The 27,198-nt window shown below is 43.5% G+C and overlaps 1 protein-coding gene across 1 annotated transcript in view; it reads left to right on the top strand.

Annotated features, from left to right (window-relative positions):
* Positions 1 to 9,015: 9,015 nt before the first annotated feature.
* The window catches only part of LOC149434336 (NACHT, LRR and PYD domains-containing protein 3-like), a 319,711-nt gene continuing 301,528 nt past the window's right edge, over positions 9,016 to 27,198 (top strand). The window contains exons 1-4 of the mRNA XM_089663800.1: positions 9,016 to 9,139; positions 11,931 to 12,091; positions 22,713 to 22,884; positions 26,524 to 26,589. Coding sequence (XP_089519926.1) covers positions 9,076 to 9,139; positions 11,931 to 12,091; positions 22,713 to 22,884; positions 26,524 to 26,589 — 463 coding nt within the window. The 5' untranslated portion in view covers positions 9,016 to 9,075. The remainder of the gene's footprint in view (positions 9,140 to 11,930; positions 12,092 to 22,712; positions 22,885 to 26,523; positions 26,590 to 27,198) is intronic.

Below are 27,198 nucleotides of genomic sequence, written 5' to 3'. Positions count from 1 at the left end.
CTGTGGGCTTCTCCCTCCCCTCTAGCCGACGCCGAGCCTGCAGATGGGCAAGCGGAGCCCAGGAAACCTTACGACCGGGACGCGGAGAGGCTGGCACTGTGTCGGCGGCAGCGCTTCCACTTCACCTGACAGTTCAGCCCGCTGCTTGCCCGCAGCAGGGCTAAAGGAGGATAACAACTACCTGCCCGGTGCCCAGAACTACATGTCCCAGGCGTCGGGCGATAGGAATTGAACATCCCTGTTCTTCTGTTCTGCTACAGATTGAAGAGTAATCACCTGACAGACAGTTCCTGCCCCCACCTGGCATCTGGAATAAGAAATAATCCGACACTGAGGACACTGAACCTGTCTGGGAACAATCTGGAGGGTCCTCACAACTTTAAAGCCAAAGTTTAGTTATTTTTTTCTTTCAATCAGCATAAGGTACGGTAAATACTTCAAATGAGAAGTGTCCCTGCTCTCTTAGTTGAAATTTTCATTCCTCTGCACCCCATGAAGATCCACCCAGCAGTAATCTTCCAGTGATGTGGGAGTTAATACAATTGATTGGACCTTTCATAGACGCTCATCAAGACTTCTGACTATACCTGCCCTTTCCACCTGCTCCTTCATTCATAGAAGCTGCACATTAGCTTCCACCTATGAAAAGGGCTCTATGAATGGAGAGCTATAGATGGTCCGATCGGGTTCAACTAAAAAACTAACAGGCAGACCTGATTGGACCGTCAGTGTGAAAGGGGCCTTAGTGTGTTGCTTTCAATAAAGGTGTTTTTCACTTTATGAGGTGATCCTGCCCAGATCTGACAGGAGCTGCAGAGGTGAACCACGTTCCATCCATCCATCCAACTCTTCATCCACCCCTCTACCATTCATCTCCAATTGCAATAATTGCTGCTATACCACAGACCCTTTAGTGTGTTTATCCATGAACAAATTATTGTTACACAGTACAGAGGTCCAATTTGTGTAAATTTTACATGTTTCTTTTGTTTTCGTTTCTACAGAAGAAGATTGAATCCATCTCTCACTCTTAGAGAGCAAGGTTCACCCTGTAAGCGGTTTATGACTTTGTTTTCCATAGTAATCAGTCACCGCTCTCTTCCGTATCCTCCTCCGTCTGCGTCCTGGAGCTGATCCAACAGGTAGGAATAGTTCTCACTCTTCTGATATACAGATTATTATTGTATATGTATACACTATTTTGCCAAAAGTGTTGGGCCAGTCCTCCAAATCATTGGATTCAGGTGTTCCAATCCCCTCCATGGCCACAGGTGTATAAAATCAAGCCCCTCGGCATACAGACTGCTTCTACAAACATTGGTGAAAGAATGGGTCGCTCTCAGGAGCTCAGTGACTCCTAGCGTGGTCCCGTGATAGGTGGCCACCTGGGCAATAAGTCCATCTGTGACATTTCCTGGCTACTAAATATTCCACGCTCAACTGTTAGTGGGATTATAACAAAGTGGAAGCAACTGGGAACAACAGCAACTCAGCCACCAAGTGGTAGGCCACGTCACATGACAGAGCGGGGTCAGCGCATGCTGAAGCGCACAGTGCGCAGAAGTCGCCAACTGTCTGCAGAGTCAATAACTAAAGACCTCCAAACTTGGTGTGGCCTTCAGATGAGCACAACAGTGCGTAGAGAGCTTCATGGAATGGGTTTCCATGGCCGCGCAGCTGCATCCAAGCCTTACATCACCAAGTGCAATGCAAAGCGTCGGATGCAGTGGTGTAAAGCACGCCGCCACTGGACTCTAGAGCAGTGGAGGCGTGTTCTCTCGAGGGACCAATCACACTTCTCTGTCTGGCAATCCAATGGACGTGTCTGGGTTTGGTGGTTGCCACGAGAACGGTACTTGCCTGATGGCATTGTGCCAAGTGTAAAGTTTGGTGGAGGGAGGATTATGGTGTGGGGTCCATCTTCAGGGGTTGGGCTTGGCCCCCTAGTTCCAGTGAAGGGAACTCTTAAGTTGTCAGCATACCAAGACATTTTGGAAAATTTCATGCTCCCAACTTTGTGGGAAGAGTTTGGGGATGTCCCATTCCTTTTCCAACATGACTGCGCACCAGTGCACAAAGCAAGGTCCATATTTTATATCACTGTATTGGTGTCAGTGGCAGTTAATCAGTTCCCCTCAGTGTCAGAATGTCCACCGTAGTCTCACTATAAGTCACTGATTGCCGCCATGACTAGTGTAAAAAAAAAATCCCACTGTATATACCGCCATTTGTAAACGCTATAACTTTCAATCAATTCATTTACACGTATTGGGATATTTTTTAGCAAAGACATGGAGCAGAATACATTTCGGCCTAAATTTATGACGTAATTAGATTTTTTACATTTTTAAACTGGACATATTTTATAGCAAAACATCAAAATAATTTTTTTTTAACTCAAAATTGTTGCTCTTTTTTTGTTTATAGCACAAAAAATAAAAACCGCAGAGGCGATCAAATACCATAAGCTCTATTTGTGAGGGAAAAAAAGGACGTAAATTTCATTTGGGTGCAGCGTTGCATGACCACGCAATTGTCAGTTTAAGTAACGCAGCGCCGTATCGCAAAAAATGGCCTGGTCAGGAAGGGGGGGCGGGATCTTCTAAAGGCAAAACTTTTTTTTTTAGAGATGGATTAGAACCCCTGTCAGTTTTATTGCTGTCTGTTCCCCTGTTAAGGAGATTCTCCCTCTATTTGTCCCGTTTACCATTATCATTGAAAGTAAAAGAAAATTCCAAATTTTGGCTTGTCCCCAGAAAAATAATAGAGGGGAAATCAATGGGGACACTAATTCTGGTGACCCGGGGGTCCTCAAGAATTTCAATTAATCTGCAGGGGATTTCCTCTCACTTCCTTTTGGACTATCGCACAGGAAGTGAAGGGAAATCTCTACAATGGGGCAAAAAAAAAAAAAAAATCTGACCGGGGTTATAACTTTCGCTTACTCTATCCAAAAAGAAAAAAGAGTTTTGCCTAAAGTTCTACTTTAATGTAATGAACGTGACTTTAATACTCCTTTAATTGTGACTTACCGAAGTCACAAAGAAACATTTAACCAGATGATGATACTAAGCTGTACTATGAACTGGGAGAATGTCCAGAAACAGCTCTAATTGCATTTTATTGAAGACACTGAGATAAGACTCAGACTTTGGACATGTAGGGGGATAATCATAGGAGTGCGCAGGAGGGTGTGTCGATTGTGCCTGGGCACACCCTAATCACTCTGTGCGCATTAGCATTAACGATGCCATGTGTGTGTATATATATGTGTGTGTGTGTATACAGTATATACACCATGTATTTGATGCATCTTGTTTCATATACAGTGAAGGAAATGCGTATTTTCTCCCCTGCTGATTTTGAATGTTTGCCCACTCACAAAAAAATGATCGGTCTAAAAATCGAATGGTAGGTGTCAGGGGCGGACTGACCATTCGAGAACTCTGGCAATGCCCGAGGGCCCGGGGGCAGTAGAGGGCCCCATGAAATGCCCTTGGCCCCTGGTAGGCTTTTTTGAGTGTGGGCAAGGACACAGGGGCCCCATGATCCCCTATTGCCCGGGGGAGGGGGCCCCATGAGTTGTCAGTCTGCCCCTGATAGGTGTATTGTAACACTGAGAGACAGAATAGCAAAAACAAATTCAGCAGAAATGCATCTAACAAATGATGACTGATCTGCATGTTCATGATGGAAATAAGTATTTGATCCCCTATCATTCATCAGGATTTATGGCTACCAGGTGTCTTTCATACAGGTAACAAGCTGAGATTAGAAGCAGTCTCTTAAAGGGAGTGCTGCTAATCTCATTTTGTTACCTGTATAAAAGACACCTGTCCACAGGAGCAATCAAACCATCAGATTCCAAACTCTCCATCATGGCAAAGACCAAAGAGCTGTCCAAGGATGTCAGGGACAAGATTGTAGACCTACACAAGGCTGGACTGGGCTACCAAACTATGGCCAAGCAGCTTGGTGAGAAGGTGACAACAGTTGGTGCAATCATTCACAAATGGAAGAAACACAAAACAACTGACAGTCTCCCTAAGTCTGGTGCACCATGCAAGATCTCACCTCGTGGAGTGTCAATGATCATGAGAACAGTGAGGAATCATCCCAGAACTACACGTGAGGATCTTGTCAATGATCTCCAGGCAGCTGGAACCACAGTCACCAAGAAAACAATTGGTAACACACTACGCCGACAAGGACTGAAATCCTGCAGTGCCCGCAAGGTTGAAAGAAGAACGAAAGAGAGAAAGAAAGATTTTACATTTTCTATTTACTCGATGTTCTTGTTTAGTAAATAAGAACATATCCTAACCACTTGCTGCCCAGACCAATTGTGACTGTTACAATTTTTTATGTCACATGGTATTTGTGCAGCAGTTTTTCAAACACAATTTTTATTTTGAAAAATTACACTTTTATGAATTTCAGTGCACACAAAAACAAGATATTATCCGTTTTTTTTTTTTTGTAAAATATAAAATATGATGTTATGCCAAGTAAATAGATACCAAACATGTCACGCTTTAAAGTCGTGCATGCCCATGGAACGGCGACAAACTACGGTACATTATATTATCCATACTCAATGATTTAATAGCCTTTAGAGGTTGCCAAATTAGAGTTACTCAGGAGGTCAGGCCCTAGAATTATTGCTCTCGCTCCGACGTTCGCTGTGATACCCCACATGTGTGGTGTAATTGATGTTTACATATACATGTGGGACCGATGCCTTTGCACATGAGCACAGGGGTATTGGGGTGCTTTCAAATGTATTTTTTATTTACATTTTATTTAATTTTTAATTTACACATCCCTTGTGACAGAATGGGCTGTGACAGGTCCTCTTTATGGATAGATCTGGAGTCTATTAGACCCCAGATCTCTCCTCTGCCCTCCAAAGCATCTGATCACACTGAGACTGGAAGTGGCAATTCCTTGTCTCTTCCGCTTTCTGACATCACACAGTGGGAGGAACAACATCAGCCTGGAAGCCAATGTCACCTTACTGGGCTCCTTGATAAGATGGGAGAGCCCACCTCTGGGGAGGAACCCCTTCTGCTACCTGTAGAAGTAATCGAGTGGCTCGATAGCCTTACATCTACATAAAAGCCTATCGCCAGATGCAAACTTTGATACCGAGATGACAACCTACGGCGGGAAGTGGTTAAAGTGATTATAAAAATTTAATTTCTTAAAATAAAATAGCTAACATGTCATACTTACCTGCTCTGTGTAATGGTTTTGCACGAAGCAGGCCCCATTTTCCTCTTTTAGGGTTCCCCGCTGTGCTCCTGGCTCCTACTGTTTGGTGGTTGCCCCCCATAGAAAGCTGCTCTCTATGGAAGCACTTGTGAAGGCTCGCTCCTGAGCCACCCTGCCAGCAAATATTGACATTGATAGCGTGGCACGGCCCCACCCCATGCTCCCTTATTACAGAATTTGATTGGCAGCAGCAGGAGCCAATATATTTATAACCAATATAGGGTCTGGGATTATAAATCCCATTTAAGTCTTTGCAGATGACACCAAGCTGTGCCGGGGAATAACGTCCTCACAGGATGTCTCCAACTTACAAGCCGACCTCAATGCTCTGTGTAATTGGGCAACTATGCAGAAAATGAGGTTTAATGTTGATAAATGTAAGGTTCTGCACTTGGGGGCTAAGATTATGCATGCATCATACATACTAGGGGGGGGTACAACTGGGGGGTCAATGGTGGAGAAGGATCTGGGGATTCTGGTAGATCACAAGCTTAATAATGGCATGCAATGCCAAGCTGCGGGTTCTAATGCAAGAAAAATCCTCTCTTGTATTAGGAGAGGTATAGACTCCAGAGAGAGATATCATCCCCCCCCCCCGTACAAATCATTAGTAAGACCTCATCTGGAATATGCAGTTCAGTTTTGGGCTCCAATACACAAAAAGAACATTGGGGAACTGGAGAAAGTACAGAGAAGGGCAACTAAACGGATAAGATGCATGGAGCGGCTGAGATATGAGGAAAGGTTAGAGGAACTGAAAGTATCCTCTCTGAGAAGAGGAGATTAAGGGGGGATATGATCTCCATGTATAATACATAAGGGGGGGTATGATCACCATGTATAATACATAAGGGGGGATATGATCTCCATGTATAATACATAAAGGGGGGGGATATGATCTCCATGTATAATGCATAAGGGGGGATATGATCTCCATGTATAATAGATAAGGGGGGATATGATCACCATGTATAATACATAAGGGGGGATATGATCTCCATGTATAATACATAAGGGGGGATATGATCTCCATGTATAATACATAAGGGGGGATATGATCACCATGTATAATACATAAAGGGGGGATATGATCTCCATGTATAATACATAAGGGGGATATGATCTCCATGTATAATATATAAGGGGGGATATGATCTCCATGTATAATACATAAGGGGGGGATATGATCTCCATGTATAATACATAAGGGGGAGATATGATCTCCATGTATAATACATAAGGGGGAGATATGATCTCCATGTATAATACATAAGGGGGGATATGATCTCCATGTATAATACATAAGGGGGGATATGATCTCCATGTATAATACATAAGGGGGATATGATCTCCATGTATAATACATAAGGGGGGATATGATCTCCATGTATAATACATAAGGGGGGATATGATCTCCATGTATAATACATAAGGGGGGGATATGATCACCATGTATAATACATAAGGGGGGGATATGATCACCATGTATAATACATAAGGGGGAATATGATCACCATGTATAATACATAAGGGGGGATATGATCTCCATGTATAATACATAAGGGGCGGATATGATCACCATGTATAATACATAAGGGGGGATATGATCACCATGTATAATACATAAGGGGGAATATGGTCACCATGTATAATACATAAGGGGGGATATGATCTCCATGTATAATATATAAGGGGGGATATGATCTCCATGTATAATACATAAGGGGCGGATATGATCTCCATGTATAATACATAAGGGGGGATATGATCTTCATGTATAATACATAAGGGGGGATATGATCTTCATGTATAATACATAAGGGGGATATGATCACCATGTATAATATATAAGGGGGGGATATGATCATCATGTATAATATATAAGGGGGGGATATGATCATCATGTATAATATATAAGGGGGGGATATGATCATCATGTATAATATATAAGGGGAGGATATGATCACCATGTATAATATATAAGGGGGGGATATGATCATCATGTATAATATATAAGGGGGGATATGATCATCATGTATAATATATAAGGGGGGATATGATAATCATGTATAATATATAAGGGGAGGATATGATCACCATGTATAATACATAAGGGGGGGGGATATGATCTCCATGTATAATACATAATGGGGGATATGATCATCATGTATAATACATAAGGGGGATATGATCATCATGTATAATACATAAGGGGGGATATGATATTCATGTATAATATATAAGGGGGGGATATGATAATCATGTATAATATATAAGGGGGATATGATCATCATGTATAATACATAAGGGGGGATATGATCTCCATGTATAATACATAAGGGGGATATGATCTCCATGTATAATACATAAGGGGGGATATGATCTCCATGTATAATACATAAGGGGGATATGATCTTCATGTATATTACATAAGGGGGGGATATGATCATCATGTATAATATATAAGGGGGGATATGATCTCCATGTATAATACATAAGGGGGATATGATCTTCATGTATATTACATAAGGGGGGGGATATGATCATCATGTATAATATATAAGGGTGGATATGATCTCCATGTATAATACATAAGGGGGGATATGATCTCCATGTATAATACATAAGGGGGATATGATCTCCATGTATAATACATAAGGGGGGATATGATCTCCATGTATAATACATAAGGGGGATATGATCTCCATGTATAATACATAAGGGGGATATGATCTCCATGTATAATACATAAGGGGGATATGATCTCCATGTATAATACATAAGGGGGGATATGATCTCCATGTATAATATATAAGGGGGGATATGATATCCATGTATAATACATAAGGGGGATATGATCACCATGTATAATACATAAGGGGGGATATGATCTCCATGTATAATACATAAGGGGGGATATGATCACAATGTATAATACATAAGGGGGATATGATCTCCATGTATAATACATAAGGGGGGATATGATCTCCATGTATAATACATAAGGGGGATATGATCTCCATGTATAATACATAAGGGGGGGATATGATCTCCATGTATAATATATAAGGGGGGATATGATCTCCATGTATAATACATAAGGGATATGATCAACATGTATAATTTCATCTTTTACATTTTTTTAACTGGACATATTTAACAGCAAAAAGTCAAAAAATATAGGGTTTTTTTTTTAAGGGTCAAAAAGGGACTTAAATTTAATTCAGGTGCAGTGTTGTATGACCACGCAATTGTCAGTTAAAGTAACGCAGCGCCATAAACAATGGCCTGGTCAGGAAGGGGGGGAAATCCTCAGGAGGGCAAGTGGTTAAATTTTTTTATTTGTTTTTATCTATCTTTATTGCTATCATAGCACAGCAGGAGTGACACATCAGGAGTCTATTAGTACAGAGATATGAAATCTTTTTTTTAGTGTTTGAAGAGTCCAAATTTCATGTTTTGTTTCAATTCTTACAACATTGCTTGCATTTAAAATGTTCATTTAATGATGGACGAGTGTTAATAACTACAAAGCTTTATTTTTTTCTGTCTACTATAGCTGCCTGGAGTTTGGAAAAAGCGGTTTGTCTCCGGTTTTTAGTTTTGGATATATATATTAAAAAAAAAAAAAGTTCCATAGACATTTTAATCTGCATCAGGAAATGAAGTCTCAGACATCTTACTTCTTGTGGGGGATCTGGACAACCTAGTAGCCATTAGTCACAATGTATCTCTGTGTCTAGGTGTTCCGTGGCATGACTGGAATTCGGCTGTAAAACAAACTAAGAGTAATAAAAAAAGATGGCGGAGAGTTGGAGATGCCAGAGAAGAGGCATCGCTCCTGATAATCAAGAGATCAGTCACGGTTTGCCTTTTATATATATATCAGCCTTTCTCAACCTTTTAAACACAGAGGAACCCTTGAAATAATGTTCGGTCTCAGGGAACCCTCTCTACAAATGTCCATATCTAAAACTCATCTAAAGGTCATGTGGACCTGAGGGAGCCCACCCCTCCTAAAAAAAATTCCCAGCTCTAACTTGCCAGGCAGCCTGCAAATCCCAACTTATAGCGGGACTGCAGCGGGCATTCTGACACTGGGGGGAACTTACTTGGTGTCACTGACATCCCCAGTGACACCAATACAGGAAGCCCACCACTGCTAAAAAAATTCCCAGCTCTAACTTGCAAGCCAGCCTGCAAATCCCAACTTATAGCAGGACTGCAGCGGGCATTCTGACACTGGGGGGAACTTACTTGGTGTCACTGAAATCCCCAGTGACACCAATACAGTGATCAGCGCTAATAAAAAGCACTGACACTGTACTAATGGCACTGGGCAGGAAGGGGTTAACATCTGGGGCGATCAAAGGGTTAACTGTGTGCTGTTTTAAATACTGCTCTGTGTGTGTGCTTTACTGTAAGCACACTGCTTTGTATGGCTGTGCTATGCAGAGCCATGCAAAGCAGTGTGCAGGAGCTGACAGGGTAGAGAACTGTTTTGTGTACAAACAGTTCTCCCCCGTCGGAGATACTCGGCAATCACCGGGCGCCGACGAGTAATCACAGGGCAGGACCTGGTGATTGACAGCCGAGACCGAAAATGGGGGCACGGGTAGGTTGCTCGCAGCATTTGCACGTGCCCCCTACCCGGGAATGCAAAATCACATATATACGTGATTTTGCGCACCCATGCCGCCCTGTAGCAGTACTTCTACTATAAGGCAGACAGGAAGCGGTTAAGTAAAATTTAACATATACAGAAAATCCCGAATCCACCTTCATTCTCAGACTTCAAACTACCCCTACAATAACTCTCCCTACACCAACATAGTTCTCCTATCCAATCCCTTCACACTGTCCCTTTCACCGCCACCTATGCTCACCCTGAAAAACAAAAACAGAACAAACGGTTTCATAAAGACAATTTTGATCAAATATACACAAATTAAACTTTTTATATACAACATTGTTTCCATTCTTGCAATTTCCAGATGTTTCTTGCCTTAGTCTCACACAATTATTTTTTTCATAATCATGGTAAGCATAACCGTAGATCAGTAAGGATTCATAGTTGGTTGGCTTGGGATGTACAAATATAAATCCCCAATCACAGGGCAATTCATGTAATGGTCCTTATAGTGATCCCCACCTCCTGTGCTCCTTATAGAAATGTCATGACAAGGGTAGAATATACGCCTTCCAACCTAACCCAGCCTGCTAGGCCCCACCCTCCACCGACCCAGATATACAAAATACACAAACCAAGATTTTGGAGTCAAAATAGCCACAGCAGCCTTTTATTAACCAATAAATGATTTCAACATAAATAACATTCCAAATTATAAACAGAGGAAAAATGTGGTGGTCATTTGAGGGCCATAAATCCAACTTCACTTTTGCGGAAAACATTCCTTCAACTTAGGCCCCCAGCTGCAACATACTGGCTCGGGTACAAACTTACTTATCCCCAACCGCAACCCACCGGCTCCAGGACAATCTTACATATCCCCAGCCGCAACCCACCGGCTCGGGGACAATCCTACTTATCTCCAGCCGCAACCCACCGGCTTGGGGACAATTCTACTCATCTCCAGCCGCAACCCACCGGCTCAGGGACAATCCTACTTATACCCAGCCGCAACCCACTGGCTTGGGGAAACCCTACTTATCTCCAGCCGCAACCCACCGGCTTGGGGACAATTCTACTCATCTCCAGCCGCAACCCACCGGCTCGGGGACAATCCTACTTATCCCCAGCCTCAACCCACCGGCTCAGGGACAATCCTACTTATACCCAGCCGCAACCCACTGGCTCGGAGAAAAACCCTACTTATCTCCAGCCGCAACCCACCGGCTTGGGGACAATTCTACTCATCTCCAGTCGCAACCCACCGGCTTGGGGACAATTCTACTCATCTCCAGCCGCAACCCACCGGCTCGGGGACAATCCTACTTATCCCCAGCCTCAACCCACCGGCTCAGGGACAATCCTACTTATACCCAGCCGCAACCCACCGGCTCGGGGAAAACCCTACTTATCCCCAGCCGCAACCCACCGGCTCAGGGACAATCCTACTTCTCCCCAGCCGCAACACACCGGCTTTGAGTTAACCCTACTTATCCGCAGTGACCACCATTTTACCTATTCCGAGTCAACCACTTGGAATGTACCGAGGTCCCCATACCACTAATGGGTCCCGAATCTGTCTCCATCCAGAATTCTTTCCTCCTCCAAAGACCAACCACCGCCAAGGCTGCCGTGGCAATCCAAGCCAAAGCACGAAGGGGAGGGAGGGAGGGTGAGAAGCTTCTTCTTCTTCCAAAATTCCCCCACTGGACTTCCTGAGGTCAGACACTCCTTTTACTCCCTGGGAGACCCTCCCCAACATCCCTCATCCAATAAAGTAAGCCATAATCCCCAAAAACTTCCTACCCATCATTTAACCCTCTGTTGTCCCTCTATTCCCCCTAGTCATGTCCTCCCTGCGCTTTTTTTTTTTTTTTTTGCTCCGGGCCTACTATTTGTTACATCCCTCCAATTGCAGAGCATTGATCCAGCATAGAAGTAAAAGTTTGTGGTGGAAGTAAATTCACAGCATTTATAAAGCTGGTTTTAGGAAGGCCAGAAAATGTGATTCTCTCTGCTTTTCTAGATGACATCAGAAACTTCCGCCGTCAGCTGTCTGTGTATGACGATCCATCACTGAGGAGGATACACGAGTATTACAGAGATGATCTGACCTGCATCCTGGAGAACATGAACCCTCATTCCATCCTGGTAGAACTACAATCTCGGGAAGTTTTAAACACGGATGTAAGATATTTCTACATTTCATACAGTAAAATACAGTATGTGTGGTACAGGGGAGCTCCATATAAAACACCCAATCCTTTATAATTGTACACCAAATCACTCCATACTGATCATAAATAACTGAACTTTATAATAAATCCACAAGATAAATGTGATCATATCAGCACTTCATTACATCCCGCATACAGCTTTTAAAGCCATTTACACAACTGTTGCCACCAGAATATACCGTATTTTTTGCTCCATAAGACGCACCTGACCATAAGACGCACCTAGGTTTTAGAGGAGAAAAAAAACATTCTGAACCAATGGACTGCAGACACAGTACAGGAGATGACCAGAGACTGCGGACATAGTACAGGGGATGACCAGAGACTGCAGACAGTACAGGAGATGACCAGAGACTGCGGACATAGTACAGGGGGTGACCAGAGACTGCAGACATAGTACAGGAGATGACCAGAGACTGCGGACACAGTACAGGAGATGACCAGAGACTGCAGACATAGTACAGGAGATGACCAGAGACTGCAGACACAGTACAGGAGATGACCAGAGACTGCGGACACAGTACAGGAGATGACCAGAGACTGCAGACATACTACAGGAGATGACCAGAGTATGCGGGCATGGTACAGGAGATGACCAGAGACTGCGGACACAGTACAGGAGATGACCAGAGACTGCAGACATACTACAGGAGATGACCAGATTATGTGGACATAGTACAGGAGATGACCAGAGACTGCGGACACAGTACAGGAGATGACCAGAGACTGCGGACACAGTACAGGAGATGACCAGAGACTGCAGACATACTACAGGAGATGACCAGAGTATGTGGACATGGTACAGGAGATGACCAGAGACTGCGGACACAGTACAGGAGATGACCAGAGACTGCAGACACAGTACAGGAGATGACCAGAGACTGCAGACACAGTACAGGAGATGACCAGAGACTGCGGACACAGTACAGGGGATGAATAGACTGCGGACACAGTACAGGGGATGACCAGAGACTGCGGACACAGTACAGGGGATGAATAGAGACTGCGGACACAGTACAGGGGATGAACAGAGACTGCGGACACAGTACAGGGGATGACCAGAGACTGCGGACACAGCACAGGGGATGAATAGAGACTGCGGACACAGTACAGGGGATGAACAGAGACTGCGGACACGGTACAGGGGATGAACAGAGACTGCGGACACAGTACAGGGGATGACCAGAGACTGCGGACACAGTACAGGGGATGAACAGAGACTGCGGACACAGTACAGATGACCAGAGACTGCAGACAGTACAGGGATGACCAGAGACTGCAGACAGTACAGGGATGACCAGAGACTGCAGACAGTACAGGGATGACCAGAGATTGCAGACAGTACAGGGATGACCAGAGACTGCAGACAGTACAGGGATGACCAAGAGATTGCAGACAGTACAGGGATGACCAAGAGACTGTGGACCTTTGGGGAGGAAGGGGGAGCGGGTACCTGAATTTGACAGGTACCCGCTTCCACTTCCGCGCAGTTGTCCTCTTTAGTGCAGGCACCTGGCTGCGCCAGGTTCCCACTGCGCGGGCACGAGAAGTGCTGCACTTTGTAAATGGCCCATGGAGTTGACCTGTCATGTGTCCCAGAAGACGCCGGACCATTCACAAAGCACAGCGCTTCTTGTGCATGCGCAGTGGACACCCGGTTGTCACAGCCGGGTGCTCACACTAAAGTTGCCGGTGCGGGAAGACTGCACAGCGCTGGACCGAGGAACAGGTAAGGTCCTGCTGCAGAGGAGAGCTGAGCAGCCGGCCCGGTATTCTGACACGGTGGCGGCGGAAATACCGGACCGGCCGCTCCATATTCGCTCCATAAGACGCACTGACATTTCCCCCCCTTTTTTGGGGGGAAAAGTGTGTCTTATGGAGCAAAAAATGCGGTAATTATTATTTATTTTTTTTAACCTCCCTGGCGGTATGATTATTTCAGATTTTTGGTGCTGAAAGCGGTACCATTATTTTGCATGGAAAGTTGGCATTTTATATTATAGACCTGTAATTTTTAGGAATAACTCACTGAAATCTGTCCGAGCAAGAGTCTAGTAAACATCCTGGGTATGTTAAAATTTGAAATGCGAAATCATAAATTATAATTTAATAAATAATCAGAAAAAATATTAATATAATAATAATAATAATAAATGTAATTCAATAATATAATCAAACCAAAAACACTGAAATGTGAAATATAGCGCCAAGTTCACACATCACTGAGCAAAGTCGCAGAATCGTCTTCAGTGTCTTATGAATTTCCCCCCACGAATCATTATCACTCAATTCTGCAAGTGGTTCTAATTTACTATCGCTGTTCTCTAGCCGGTCTAAAACCGTGTCTGACCTAAAGGGACGCTTTTTGGACGCCATGGACGTTTCTCAGTTTCCAGGCAGAAAGAACAGTAAAAATGCAGGCAGGGCGCCGGACAAAGCACTCGGGAGAAAATGTATGTGAAATGATTTGATACAGTAATGTTTTACTAAGTGATTTTAGTGATTTTAGTGAATGTCACTTTTTGTCATTTTCAAATTTCCCGCCGTTCCGTCCCCCATACGTCCCAACGCTCGCAGGGGACGGAACCCAGATGACGTCATCTGCCGGATTACATTGCCGGGGACACGGCAGGGGGGACATCGCGGGAGCGCAGGACAAGGTAAGTGATCGAGGGATTTCGGAGCAACTCTGCACGGTATTCTCTAGTGTAGCTCGGGGGGGTTATCGCTTGTGGTTCTGAAACTTTACCCCGAGCTACACTCGGGAATACCGCCAGGGAGGTTAAACCGCAAAGATGGCTGTGTGAGTACGTTATCCGCGGTGTTATGTAGTTTCTTTTCACATCACAAAAGCCTCACATCCATATCTCCATATACATGTTAGACATCCCACATGGAATAAAAATATATTTTAAATATGTTTTAAAAATATTCTTCCCAAATATATTGACTTATATTTGAAATACTACAATTTTGTCCATATTCAATATATTTCAAAATATATTTCAATAAATATATAAATATATTGCATGTTGAAATGCGTTTTTACTACAAAATATATGAAAACTATTTTTAAAAATACATTTTCAAATATACTGTATGTCTTTAAAAATACATTTAATCTACATTTTTGGAATGCATTTACAAATCTATGTTAAAATTACTTTTTAATATGTAAAAAAAATCTGAAGAATATATTTAAAAAATATATATTTTTAAAAATATATTTCATATATTTTGTAATATATAAAAAATGAATTTCAACATGCAGTATACATATATAGAAAAAAAAAGGAATGCACTAAACAGTCATCTACACAAAACTATATGTGAATAAATGAAAAGTGTCCATAAATAAATAAATGTCCAAAAATTGTCTCTCAAATTATTATTATTATTATTATTACATCGAGTTTATATAGCGCCAAAGGGTTTGCTCAGCGCTGTACAATAGAGGGGGGGGACAATACATGAAACAGTACAGCAACAACAAACAGCACACGAGGCGTTCGAGGGCCCTACTCTTTCGAGCTTACAATCTAGGAGGGAGGGGGTAGTGGTACAGGAGGAAGTGGCTGTGGGGGATGGAGTGGTAGGAGGAATGAAGGAGAGCGACTGTTAGGTGAGGGTGGGGTAGGCTTCCCTGAAGAGGTGGGTTTTCAGGGAGCGCCTGAAGGTGAGGAGGGAAGGTGGCAGTCTGATGGATTGGGGTAGTGAGTTCCAGAGGATGGGGGAGGACCTGGAGAAGTCTTGCAATCGTGCATGGGAGGAGGAGACCAGGGAGCAAGATAGGAGGTCCTGTGAAGAGCGAAGGTTACGGGTAGGGTGGTACTTGGGAATCAGTATGGTAAGGTAGTTAGGGGCAGTGTTGTGAATGGCTTTGTTGGTCAGAGTGAGCAGTTTGAATTTGATGCGTTGGGCAATAGGGAGCCAGTGGAGGGAGAGGCAGAGAGGGGTGGCAGAGGTGAAGCGGCTGGTGAGGTGGATGAGTCTGGCCGCTGAGTTCACGATGGTCTGAAGCGGGGAGAGCTTGCACTGGGGTAGGCCGGTGAGGAGGGAGTTGCAGTAGTCGAGGCGTGAGATAATCAGGGAGTGTACGAGTAGTTTAGTGGTGTCTGGGGTAAGGAAGGAGTGTACTTTGGCGATGTTCCGGAGGTGGAGCCTGAATGTGTTTGTAAGCGATTTGACATGAGGTTGGAAGGAAAGGTTTGAGTCCAGAAAGACGCCAAGGACTTTGGCTTGCGGGGCGGGATTGATGGTGGTGTTGTTGGTAGTGATGGATAGGATGGGGGGGGTGCGGGGAGAGGGAAAGATGAGAAGCTCGGTTTTGGGGAGGTTAAGCTTGAGGAAATGGAGCGACATCCAGTCAGAGATGTTGTTTAGGAGGTGAGTGATGCGGGCGGAGAATGTGGGGGTGAGGTGAGGGGTGGAGAGGTAAATTTGAGTGTCATCAGCGTAGAGGTGGTAGTTGAAGCTGTGGAAGTGTATGAGTTTGCCAAGGGAGGAGGTGTAGATGGAGAAGAGAAGGGGTCCAAGGACAGAGCCCTGGGGGACCCCAACAGAGAGGGGGAGGGAAGGGGAGGTGGCACCATTGTAGGAAACGCTGAAGGAGCGTCGGGATAGGTAAGAGGAGAACCAGGAGAGAGCGGAGTCTCTGATGCCAAGGGAGAGTAGTTTATTAAGGAGGAGGGGGTGGTCAACTGTGTCAAAGGCCGCGGAGAGGTCCAGGAGAAGGAGGACTGAGTAGTCGCCTTTGGCTTTGGTGGTTAGTAGGTCGTTGGTGATTTTGAGGAGGGTGGTTTCGGTGGTGTGTAGGGGACGGAAGTCGGACTGTAGTGGATCAAGGAGGTTGATGTCAGTTAGGTGGGCGCTTAGGCGGTCGTAGACTAAGCGCTCAAGGAGCTTGGAAGTGAGTGGCAGCAGGGAAATCTTAATATGCATCTCTGGTCATCAAGCATAGAAACAAAGTATCCAGTTCCCCAAAATAAAACTGAACACTCCGTTCTATTATATATAGCGCTTTCAATGAAACCAGCAACAAGAAACAAGCAACCATATATTGAAAGCGCTATATATAATAGAACGGAGTGTTCAGTTTTATTTTGGGGAACTGGATACTTTGTTTCTATGCTTGATGACCCGAGATGCATATTAAGATTTACAACATTGTGATTGGTTGAGCTGTGCCGCGATGCAGATTGCGGGTGGTATATGTTACACTGATCTGACGTCCATATCCAGACCGCCCCGTGAGGACGCCGTTAGTGATGAAACGCGTAGGGCGTGGCCTGCTGGATGCCGACGTCTGTGAACAGCTCTGAGTTACGAGCGGGGGAACTGCAGTGAGTGGCGGTGAGCAGTGTATCGAGATACCTTCTGCCTGAGTTTATGCCTATATACTGGTGTCGGTGTAGACACCCTACTTGTGAGTGCAATTTATACATTAAAGTGTTTGATGGTTTTTAAACTGGCTGCACCATGATCTTTTTCTTTTACTTTTAAATATGGTCCCTTTGGAGATATATAATAAAAAGGTGACATAATATCCCTGGAATCTACGCATATATTGAATGGTGACTATCTACTCTATGGGCTATTGCGTGGTTGCAGAACATCGCATCTAAGAACTGGATCAGTATTTGCTCCCAGAGCAGAAGCGTTTTTGCTGGTCCATATGTTGATCAGCATTGAGCTCTGGTGAGTGACCCAACTTTCTTTGGTGGTGTATTTGGCAGTGTTTTTTGATATCACTTGAATTTGAGAGACAATTTTTGGACATTTATTTATTTATGGACACTTTTCATTTATTCACATATAGTTTTGTGTAGATGACTGTTTAGCGCATTCCTTTTTTTTTCTATTTGTACCATCAAGAGATTCATGTGAGTTTTTTGAAGTAGGAATTTGCTGCTTTAGAGTGATAAGAGTGTGGCGCTTTTATAATATTACTTTGCAGTATACATATATGTATTGAAATATATTTTGAAATACATACTGAATACGGCCAAAATTGTAATATTTCAAATATATGTCAATATATTTGGGAAGAATATTTTAAAAATATATTTCAAATATATTTTTCTTCCATGTAGATGATACCTCTTCCTATCGCTCTCTGCATGTTTATTGGGGCCAAGCAGCAAATATCGGCTAACTTTTGATACAAAATTTTATCAAAAATTGTCTCAAAATTATAAAAAAAAAATTAAAAATGTTTCTTTTGAAAGCTATGAGCATGACTGGCATTTGTGTCTCACACATCCACGTTTGGCCTGGAAACAATGAATGGATGTTTTGTAGCATTTAGAATATAAAGCTTTTAAAAAATTAGAAAAAGAAACAAAAATGTAATTTACACACTTGAGCTCCTGAGGATTTACCCCCCTTAATGACCACGCCTTTTTTTGCTGTTTGGCGCTGCACTAATTCAAATGATAATTGCGCGGTCATGCAATGCTGCACCCAAACTAAATTTACGTCCTTTTTTTCACACAAATAGAGCTTTCTTTTGATGGTATTTTATCATCTGTGCGCTTTTTATTTTTTGCGCTATAAACAAAAAAAATACAAAAATTTAGAAAAAAAACAATATTTTCTACTTTCAGCTATAAAAAATATATCGTAAACTCAAAGTTAGTCATAAATTTAAGCCAAAATGTATTCTGCTACATGTTTTTGGTAAAAAAAATCCCGTGCATTAGCGGGCAAACTGGCGCTATATGGGAGGGGCTCTAACACTATCGGAAGTCACCAGTGACACTAATACAGTGATCAGTAAAAATCTGTTCACTGTAATCAATGACACTGGTGACAGGGCAGTGAAGGGGTTAACTGGGGGGGGCGATCAAGGAGTTAAATGGGATTACTGGTGTACTGGCGGGCAAACTGGCGCTATCTGGGAGGGGCGCTAACACTATTGGAAGTCGCCAGTGACACTGATACAGTGATCAGTAAAAATCTGTTCACTGATCAATGACACTGGTGACAGGGCAGTGAAGGGGTTAACTGGCGGGGGGGATTAAGAGGTTAAACAGTATTACTGGTGTACTGGCGGGCAAACTGGCGCTATCTGGGAGGGGCGCTAACAGTATCGGAAGTCGCCAGCGACACTGATACAGTGATCAGTAAAAATCGATTCACTGATCAGTGACACTGGTGACAGGGCAGTGAAGGGGTTAACTGGGGGGGCAATCAGGGGGTTAAATGTGTCCTAGGTGTGTTCTAACTGTGGGTATTTGCTGTTTTACTCACTGTTAGTATGTCTTCTTCTCTGTCTGGAACGGAATGTGTCCAGGCAGAGAAGAATGACATCATATCCTGTCCTGTGTAAATGTCAACACAGGACAGGATAGGACGGGGACCGATCATCTGATTTCAGCCAGACATCACTGGCTGAAATCTAATGATTGATCCCTCCGGATCAAATGGTGTCACCTGCGAGTCGGCGGGAGCGCGCTGCGCGCTCCCCCTGCCAGCGAAAACGTCGGGAGCGCGGAACCCGGTTTAAACCGTGGTTTTGCGCCCCAGTGCCGCCCTGCACACGTATATATACAGTGGCAGGGCGGCAAGAGGTTAACTATAGCCAGATGGCGGCCGGGTGAACAGCTTATCCCTCCGGGTGGATGCCATATGTCATCCTTACAGGAACGCGCATGTCCGAAGGGCCGCACTGCAGCGCAATCTGTCACCGGCCGTGTACCTCGGACACGGCCGATTACAGATCTGTGTACCGGCCCCGTTGCCAGTACCATGTGACCTGCTGTGACCTATCACAACAGGTCATATGACAATTGTATACAATAAATTGGCTTCATTTCATGCCATCCATTGTATACAAGTGTGTCTAGCTGTGAATGGTCACAGCGATCACATGCACAAGCTGGGCCAATCACAGCCCAGCTGTGTCATGTGATTAGCTGTGGCCAAATCACAGTTAAGAAAAAAAAAATCCTGAATAAATCACTTTCATTCAGGTAAATGCTCGCTTATAGCAAAGTAATTCTTTGCTATAAGCAAATTGTGTAACAAAATAAAAATATTGATCACTTCCCCAAAGTAGTACAATGTTACTATGGTAACATTATACTACTTTGGTCATCGTGAAATATGAAAAAAATCTTAAAAAAAAGAAAAATATAATTAAAAATAATAAAACAATTTAAAAAAAATTATCAATTTTTTTTTTTTTCATACTGTCACCAGTCAGTGTCCCTGATCACCGCCATGCCAGTTATATGATGATGCTGTACTGTACTGGTGACAGTATGTAAAAAAAAATAGTGAAAATCATTTTTTTAATTTCTTAATTTTCCGAAAAATTATGACAAAATTACAACTTCAAAAAACTCGCCATGCCTGTTATGAAATATGTCAGACTGACTACTCTGAAAAAGGGCTCATTTGGGGGATATCTGTACTGTTCTGACATTCTTGGACCTCAAGAAATTAGATTGGCCATCAGTACTTCAGGATTGATCAATTTTCAGATATATCCCATAGTTTGTGAACTCTATAACTTCCTACAGACTTAATAATAAATACTGATTTGGGGTATTTTCACCATAGACATGTAGCAGAATACATCTTGGCCTAAATTTATGAAGAACAATTATTTATTTGCAAACTTCTATGAAAGAAATAAAGAAAACCGTGTTTTTTTGTTTTTCATAATTTTCGGTCTTTTTTTGTTATTTTAGCAAAAAATAGAAACCCCAGCGGTGATTAAATACCACCAAAAGAAAGCTCTAGTTGTGTGAAGAAAATGTTAAAATTTTAGTTTGGATACAATGTTGTATGACCGCGCAATTGTCATTCAAACTGTGATAGTGCTGAAACCTGAAAACTGGCCTGGGGAGGAAGGGGGTAAAAGTGCCCGGGAATGAAGTGGTTAAAATATACAAAAAAGGTATAAAAGAAAAAGTCAGCCAAGTGATCATTATGTCTTTGCTTGACCTGCTGACCACATGCTTTATAATCAGCTCCGTGTAAAAGTGAATAAGAAGTGAGATAATCACCTCCATGTTCAGAATTCTCTGATTTCTGAAACCTGATATGGTAAATGCAGGTCTGGGGAGAGCAGATATAGTGAATGCAGGGTCCGGGAGAGCAGATATAGTGAATACAGGTCTGGGGAGAGCAGATATAGTGAATGCAGGGTCCGGGGAGAGCAGATATAGTGAATGCAGGGTCCGGGGAGAGTGGATATAGTGAATGCAGGTCTGGGGAGAGCAGATATAGTGAATGCGGGGTCCGGGGAGAGCGGATATAGTGAATGCAGGCCTGGGGAGAGCAGATATAGTGAATGCGGGGTCCGGGGAGAGCGGATATAGTGAATGCAGGTCTGGGGAGAGCAGATATAGTGAATGCGGGGTCCGGGGAGAGCAGATATAGTGAATGCAGGTCTGGGGAGAGCAGATATAGTGAATGCGGGGTCCGGGGAGAGCGGATATAGTGAATGCGGGGTCCGGGGAGAGCGGATATAGTGAATGCGGGGTCCGGGGAGAGCAGATATAGTGAATGCGGGGTCCGGGGAGAGCGGATATAGTGAATGCGGGGTCCGGAGAGAGCGGATATAGTAATGCGGGGTCCGAGTAGAGCACATATAGTGAATGCGGGTTCCGGGGAGAGCGGTTATAATGAATGCGGGGTCAGGGGAGAGCGGATATAGTGAATGCGGGGTCAGGGGAGAGCGGATATAGTGAATGCGGGGTCTGGGGAGAGCGGATATAGTGAATGAGGGGTCCGGGGAGAGCGGATATAGTAATGCGGGGTCCGGGCAGAGCACATATAGTGAATGCGGGGTCCGGGGAGAGCGGATATAATGAATGCGGGGTCCGGGGAGAGCGGATATAGTGAATGCGGGGTCAGGGGAGAGCGGATATAGTGAATGCGGGGTCAGGGGAGAGCGGATATAGTGAATGCGGGGTCCGGGGACAGCGGATATAGTGAATGCGGGGTCTGGGGAGAATGCATATAGTGAATGCAGGATCCGGGGAGAGCGGATATAGTGAATGCAGGGTCTGGGGAGAGCGGATATAGTGAATGCAGGGTTCGGGGAGAGCGGATATAGTGAATGCGGGGTCCGGGGAGAGTGGATATAGTGAATGCGGGGTCGGGGGAGAGCGGATATAGTGAATGCAGGGTCTGGGGAGAGCGGATATAGTGAATGCGGGGTCCGGGGAGAGCGGATATAGTGAATGCGGGGTCCGGGGAGAATGGATATAGTGAATGCGGGGTCCGGGCAGAGCGGATATAGTGAATGCAGGGTCCGGGGTTTAGTAACACTTTAAGTGCTAGAGGTACCGGAATTGCGTTCCCCCGCATTCTCGCTGACAAAAAGCCCTGATCCTATTACATCAACTGGTGTTAGAAGGAGGAGCCATTCTGAAAAGCACACAAAAGTCAGGCAGAGTTCAGGCAGTATAACTTCACTATGACAGGATTTACTTTTCTGAACAGAGCGGTCAGAGCAACCAGAATTATTTCTTTATGTTTTACCTAATAAAACACAATATATTGAAATTACATTTCTAAATGTGGTAATGGAACAATCATAAGATGTCTTTTTGCAGAAATACCTGTCAATGGAAAAAGATCGCTCTTCCTTCTCTCATACCTTGTTACAAGACATTCAGGATCGGGGAAGAGAAGCTGTGATTGGACTCTGGGAATGTCTCTGTGCAGTACAGAAAGATCGTCCTCATCCGAATTTATTGGCCATTCTGGATGAGATCACACAGAGAGGTAACAGGACTTTATGTTGTCAGTCAACATTGTGATAAAATAATGATCGACACCAATTACCCCAAAATAATGACTGACACCAATTACCCCAAAATAATGATTGACACCAATTACCCCAAAATAATGATTGACACCAATTACCCCAAAATAATAACTGACACCAATTATGCCAAGTGTAACTCTATTGTTGGCAAACTACACTATCATTGTTCTCCTCTCTTTTCCTCTCTGACAGAGTTTCTCTCCTTCCCATTTCCATACAGAAAACCTCGCTGTCACTAGTGAAAAGGCTCGATTATTATTACATGATATTTTATGTACTAGCCTTTTCACTAGTAATTTAAATCAAATCCTCCCTGATCCTGAAGGATCCTATTGTGTGTTGCAGCTACCGGTGGGAAGAATAGGAGGGAAGCCGGCAGCACTGCGGGGGTGGGGCACACGGGGGGGCCTGGCCAGCAGGGGGCAATGTATGGTGCACAGAGAAGGTGATCATTGGGTGCAGCAGAAGCCAGCAGAAGGTAGAGAAGAAGAGGGCAGGCCAAAATGCGCCCCCCCCCCCTCCCCCGCGGTTTATGTGTAAGCTTAAAGGATCCTATGCCCAGCTGTCACACACTTGTTAAAATCACTGCCACTACTCCTGTCAGGCTTGTAACTGATGGAAGGTGCCCCCATCCCTACAGAGAACCACTGTGCCCAGGGCAGCCGCCCCTCTTGCCCACCCCTTGTCCCAGCCCTGAGAGCCATGCAGGGGATTGGTTCAAGTAATTGCCCCCCTGCCATGCCGATCACCCTCTCTGCCCACATCCGATTCACCCAGCTGCTTGGGCCCCCCAGCTGGCTTGGGCCCCGTACAGGAGGACTGGTGGTACCCCCCCATCCACGGCCATGATAGACAGACTTTCTACCAATATTTTTTTTGTGGAATGTAAACTATGTGCACACATTACTCCTAAACCTCTATCTTCTGAAAAGCTTGTTTGGTCTCCTCACTACTTGTTCTGACTCGACTACAGGATGATAAACTTTATCTCCAACGATGTATACAGCTGTACCACATGGTGTTGAATATATCTCTTGCATCGGGTCGGATAGTTGAACCCAATGAATAAACTTACACATTAAGGAAGTCAGATGAGGAAACCCATTTGAATGTTCCGTTTAATAGAGAATAACCATAGGTAGAAAAACATTAACGTCGTAAGTCTTATGGAAGATGCATTCAGGAAGACAGGATACAGTGGAATGATTACCAGAGAGAGGCAGGAGGGAGGAATATACACAAGTATGGTGAGAGAAAGAGCTCCGCTTAGACAGGAGGAGGCAGCTTAACCGGTTCCCGCCTGGCCAATAGCACAAAGGCGGCCGGGCGAGCAGCTCGTCCCTCCGGGTGGATGCCATATGGCATCCTTTCAGTCATGCGCAGGGCCGCTCTGTGGCGCAATCTGTCATTGGCCGTGTACCTCGGACACGGCCGATGATAGATCTGTGTACCGGCCCTGTTTCCAGCACCATGTGACCTGCTGTGACCAATCACAGCAGGTCACATGACAGTTGTATACAATGGATGGCTTCCTTTCATGCCATCCATTGTATATTAGTGTGTCTGTCTAGCTGTGAATGGTCCCAGCAATCACATGCTCAAGCTGGGCTAAACACAGCCCAGCTGTGTCATGTGATTAGCCGTGGCCAAATCACAGCTAACCACAAAAAAAAAACCCTGAATGAATAGATTTCATTCAGGTAAATGCTTGCTTATAGCAAAGTAATTCTTTGCTATAAGCAAATTGTGTAAAAAAAGAAAAATACTGATCACTTCCCCAAAGTAGTACAATGTTACTATGGTAACATTATACTACTTTGGTCATAGTGAAATATGAAAAAAAAAATCTTAAAAAAGAGAAAAAAATGTAATAAAAAATGAAAACTAATAATAATAAAAAAAATAAAAATTATAATTTTTTTTTTCATACTGTCACCAGTCAGTGTCCCTGATCACTGTCCATGCCAGTTATATGATGACGATGTACTGCACTGGTGACAGTATGTAAAAAAAAATAGTGAAAATAATTTTTTTAATTTTCCGAAAAATTATGACAAAAAAATTACAACTTCAAAAAACTCGGCATGCCTGTTATGAAATAGGCCGGAGTGTCTACTTTGCAAAAAGGGGTCATTTGGGGGATATCTGTCCTGTCCTGACATTCTTGGACCTGAAAAAATTAGAATGGCCGTCAGTACTTCAGGACTGATCAATATTCAGATATATCCCATAATTTGTGAACTCTATAACTTTCCTACAAACTAAATAATACATCCTAATTTGGGTTATTTTCACCAAAGACGTAGCAAAATACATCTCGGCCTAAATTTATGAAGAACAATTATTTATTTGCAAACTTTTATAACAGAAACAAAGATAAATGTTTTTTTATTTTCAAAATTTTTGGTCTTTTTTTGTTAATTTAGCAAAAAATAAAAATCCCTGCGGTGATTAAATACCACCAAAAGAAAGCTCTAGTTGTGTGAAGAAAATGATAAAATTTAAGTTTGGGTACAATATTGTATGACCGCACAATTGTCATTCAAAGTGTGAGAGCGCTGAAACCTGAAAAATGGCCTGGGCAGGAAGGTGTAAAATTGCCCGGTATTGGAGCCGTTAAAGACACAGAGCAATAATAAACAATTGATGGTCACAAAGAAATAATAATGAATCAAATAGTGTAACACAACACTACTAAAATATTTCACTGTGACAATTGGTGCTATGCAGGCCATACACGGGTCAAATTCCGAACAAATTTTTTTTAGAAAATCAGACATTTCATGCATTTTGTAATCCGATGGTGCCACCATTGATTTCAAAATTCGACCAATCAAGCCTTCAATTTCACCTCATTTTCTTTTCTTTCAAGATCACAGCTCATGCTCGTTTCTTTTTCGATTATATTTCTCACACGATTCTCCCATCATTAATGAGAAATTTGTTTGTTTTTCAAAAACATTTCCAACATGCCGGATCACTCAAATTTTATTCGGCCACTCAAATGGTCGCAGGAAAATCTGCTGTTTCTGTGGCCCCACAAATGGTGCGAATTTCGTATAAAAATTCTTAGAAAATTATTTTGTAAATCAACCTGTGTATGGCCGGCTTAATTTATTTTTTGATTCTCCTATCATTGATTAGAAATTCGTTCATTTTTCAAAAAATTTCCAACATGCCCGAGAACTCAAATCTCATGGTGGCACAAAAATCGGGCATTTCTGTGGCCCACTATGGTACGAAATTAGAATATAAACTCTTAGAAAATGTTTTGAAGAGAAAATTCTTTCGAAGTTCAACCCGTGTATGGCCGGCTCAGAGGAGAGGGAGCAGCAGTGAGCGGTCCTTATTACAGAAAATTCCTGCACAGACTAAAGTCTCACACTGATTACTGCACAGATCTGGAAGAACACAAAGCATACCAAGATTCAAGGAACAATACACAGGATGAATATATTCACACAATATTTCCTTATCCCCGAGTTCACCTTTAATGAATTTTCTTTTGTTTGGACATAAATCTAATGTGTAGTTTGTGAAAGGTCAGCTTCAATCATACATGACTCAGACCCATCATCTTCTATTCCTCTGTATAGGTGATTGTCTGGTGGGTCAGATTCTGCTGGATGAATTCGGACACTCGCTGACTCCGGAGCTGAGAGGTAAAAAAACCAAAACACATTATACATTATATCTTCTAAAACATGGGATCAGATTCTGCTGCATTCTCAGAATGAATGAACTGCAAGTCCCAACAGCCTTAGCGGCCATGGGCTTGTAGTGTTCAGTGAACTACCACGACGCTCCACAATTCATTCCGTACACCCCATACATCCCCTAAATCCAGTACACCCCATACATCCCCTAAATCCTGTACACCCCATACATCCCCTACATCCCGTACAGCCCGTACATCCCATACATTCCATATGCCCCATACATGCCTGTACAGCCCATACACCCTGTACATGCCTGTACATCCCATACATCCAGTACAACCCATACATCCCTACACACCATACATCCCCTACATCCTGTACATCTCCTATATCCCCGTACATCCCATACCACCCCGTACATCTAGTGCATCCCATACATCCAGTACAGCCTGTACATTCCCTACATTTGGTACACCCCGTACATCCCTTACATCCCATACATCCCCTACATCCAGTACACTCCGTACATCCCTACACCCCATACATCCCTACACACAGTACATCCCCTACATCCTCTACATCTCCTATATCCCCGTACATCCCATACCACCC

The sequence above is a fragment of the Staurois parvus genome, unplaced genomic scaffold (assembly GCF_062004578.1).
Source record: "Staurois parvus isolate SC_StPar_1 unplaced genomic scaffold, SC_StPar_1.0 ptg001769l, whole genome shotgun sequence".
NCBI classification, from domain to species: domain Eukaryota; kingdom Metazoa; phylum Chordata; class Amphibia; order Anura; family Ranidae; genus Staurois; species Staurois parvus.
The sequence above is the reverse complement of the archived record's forward strand: the minus strand, read 5'-3'. Positions and strand labels throughout refer to the sequence as shown.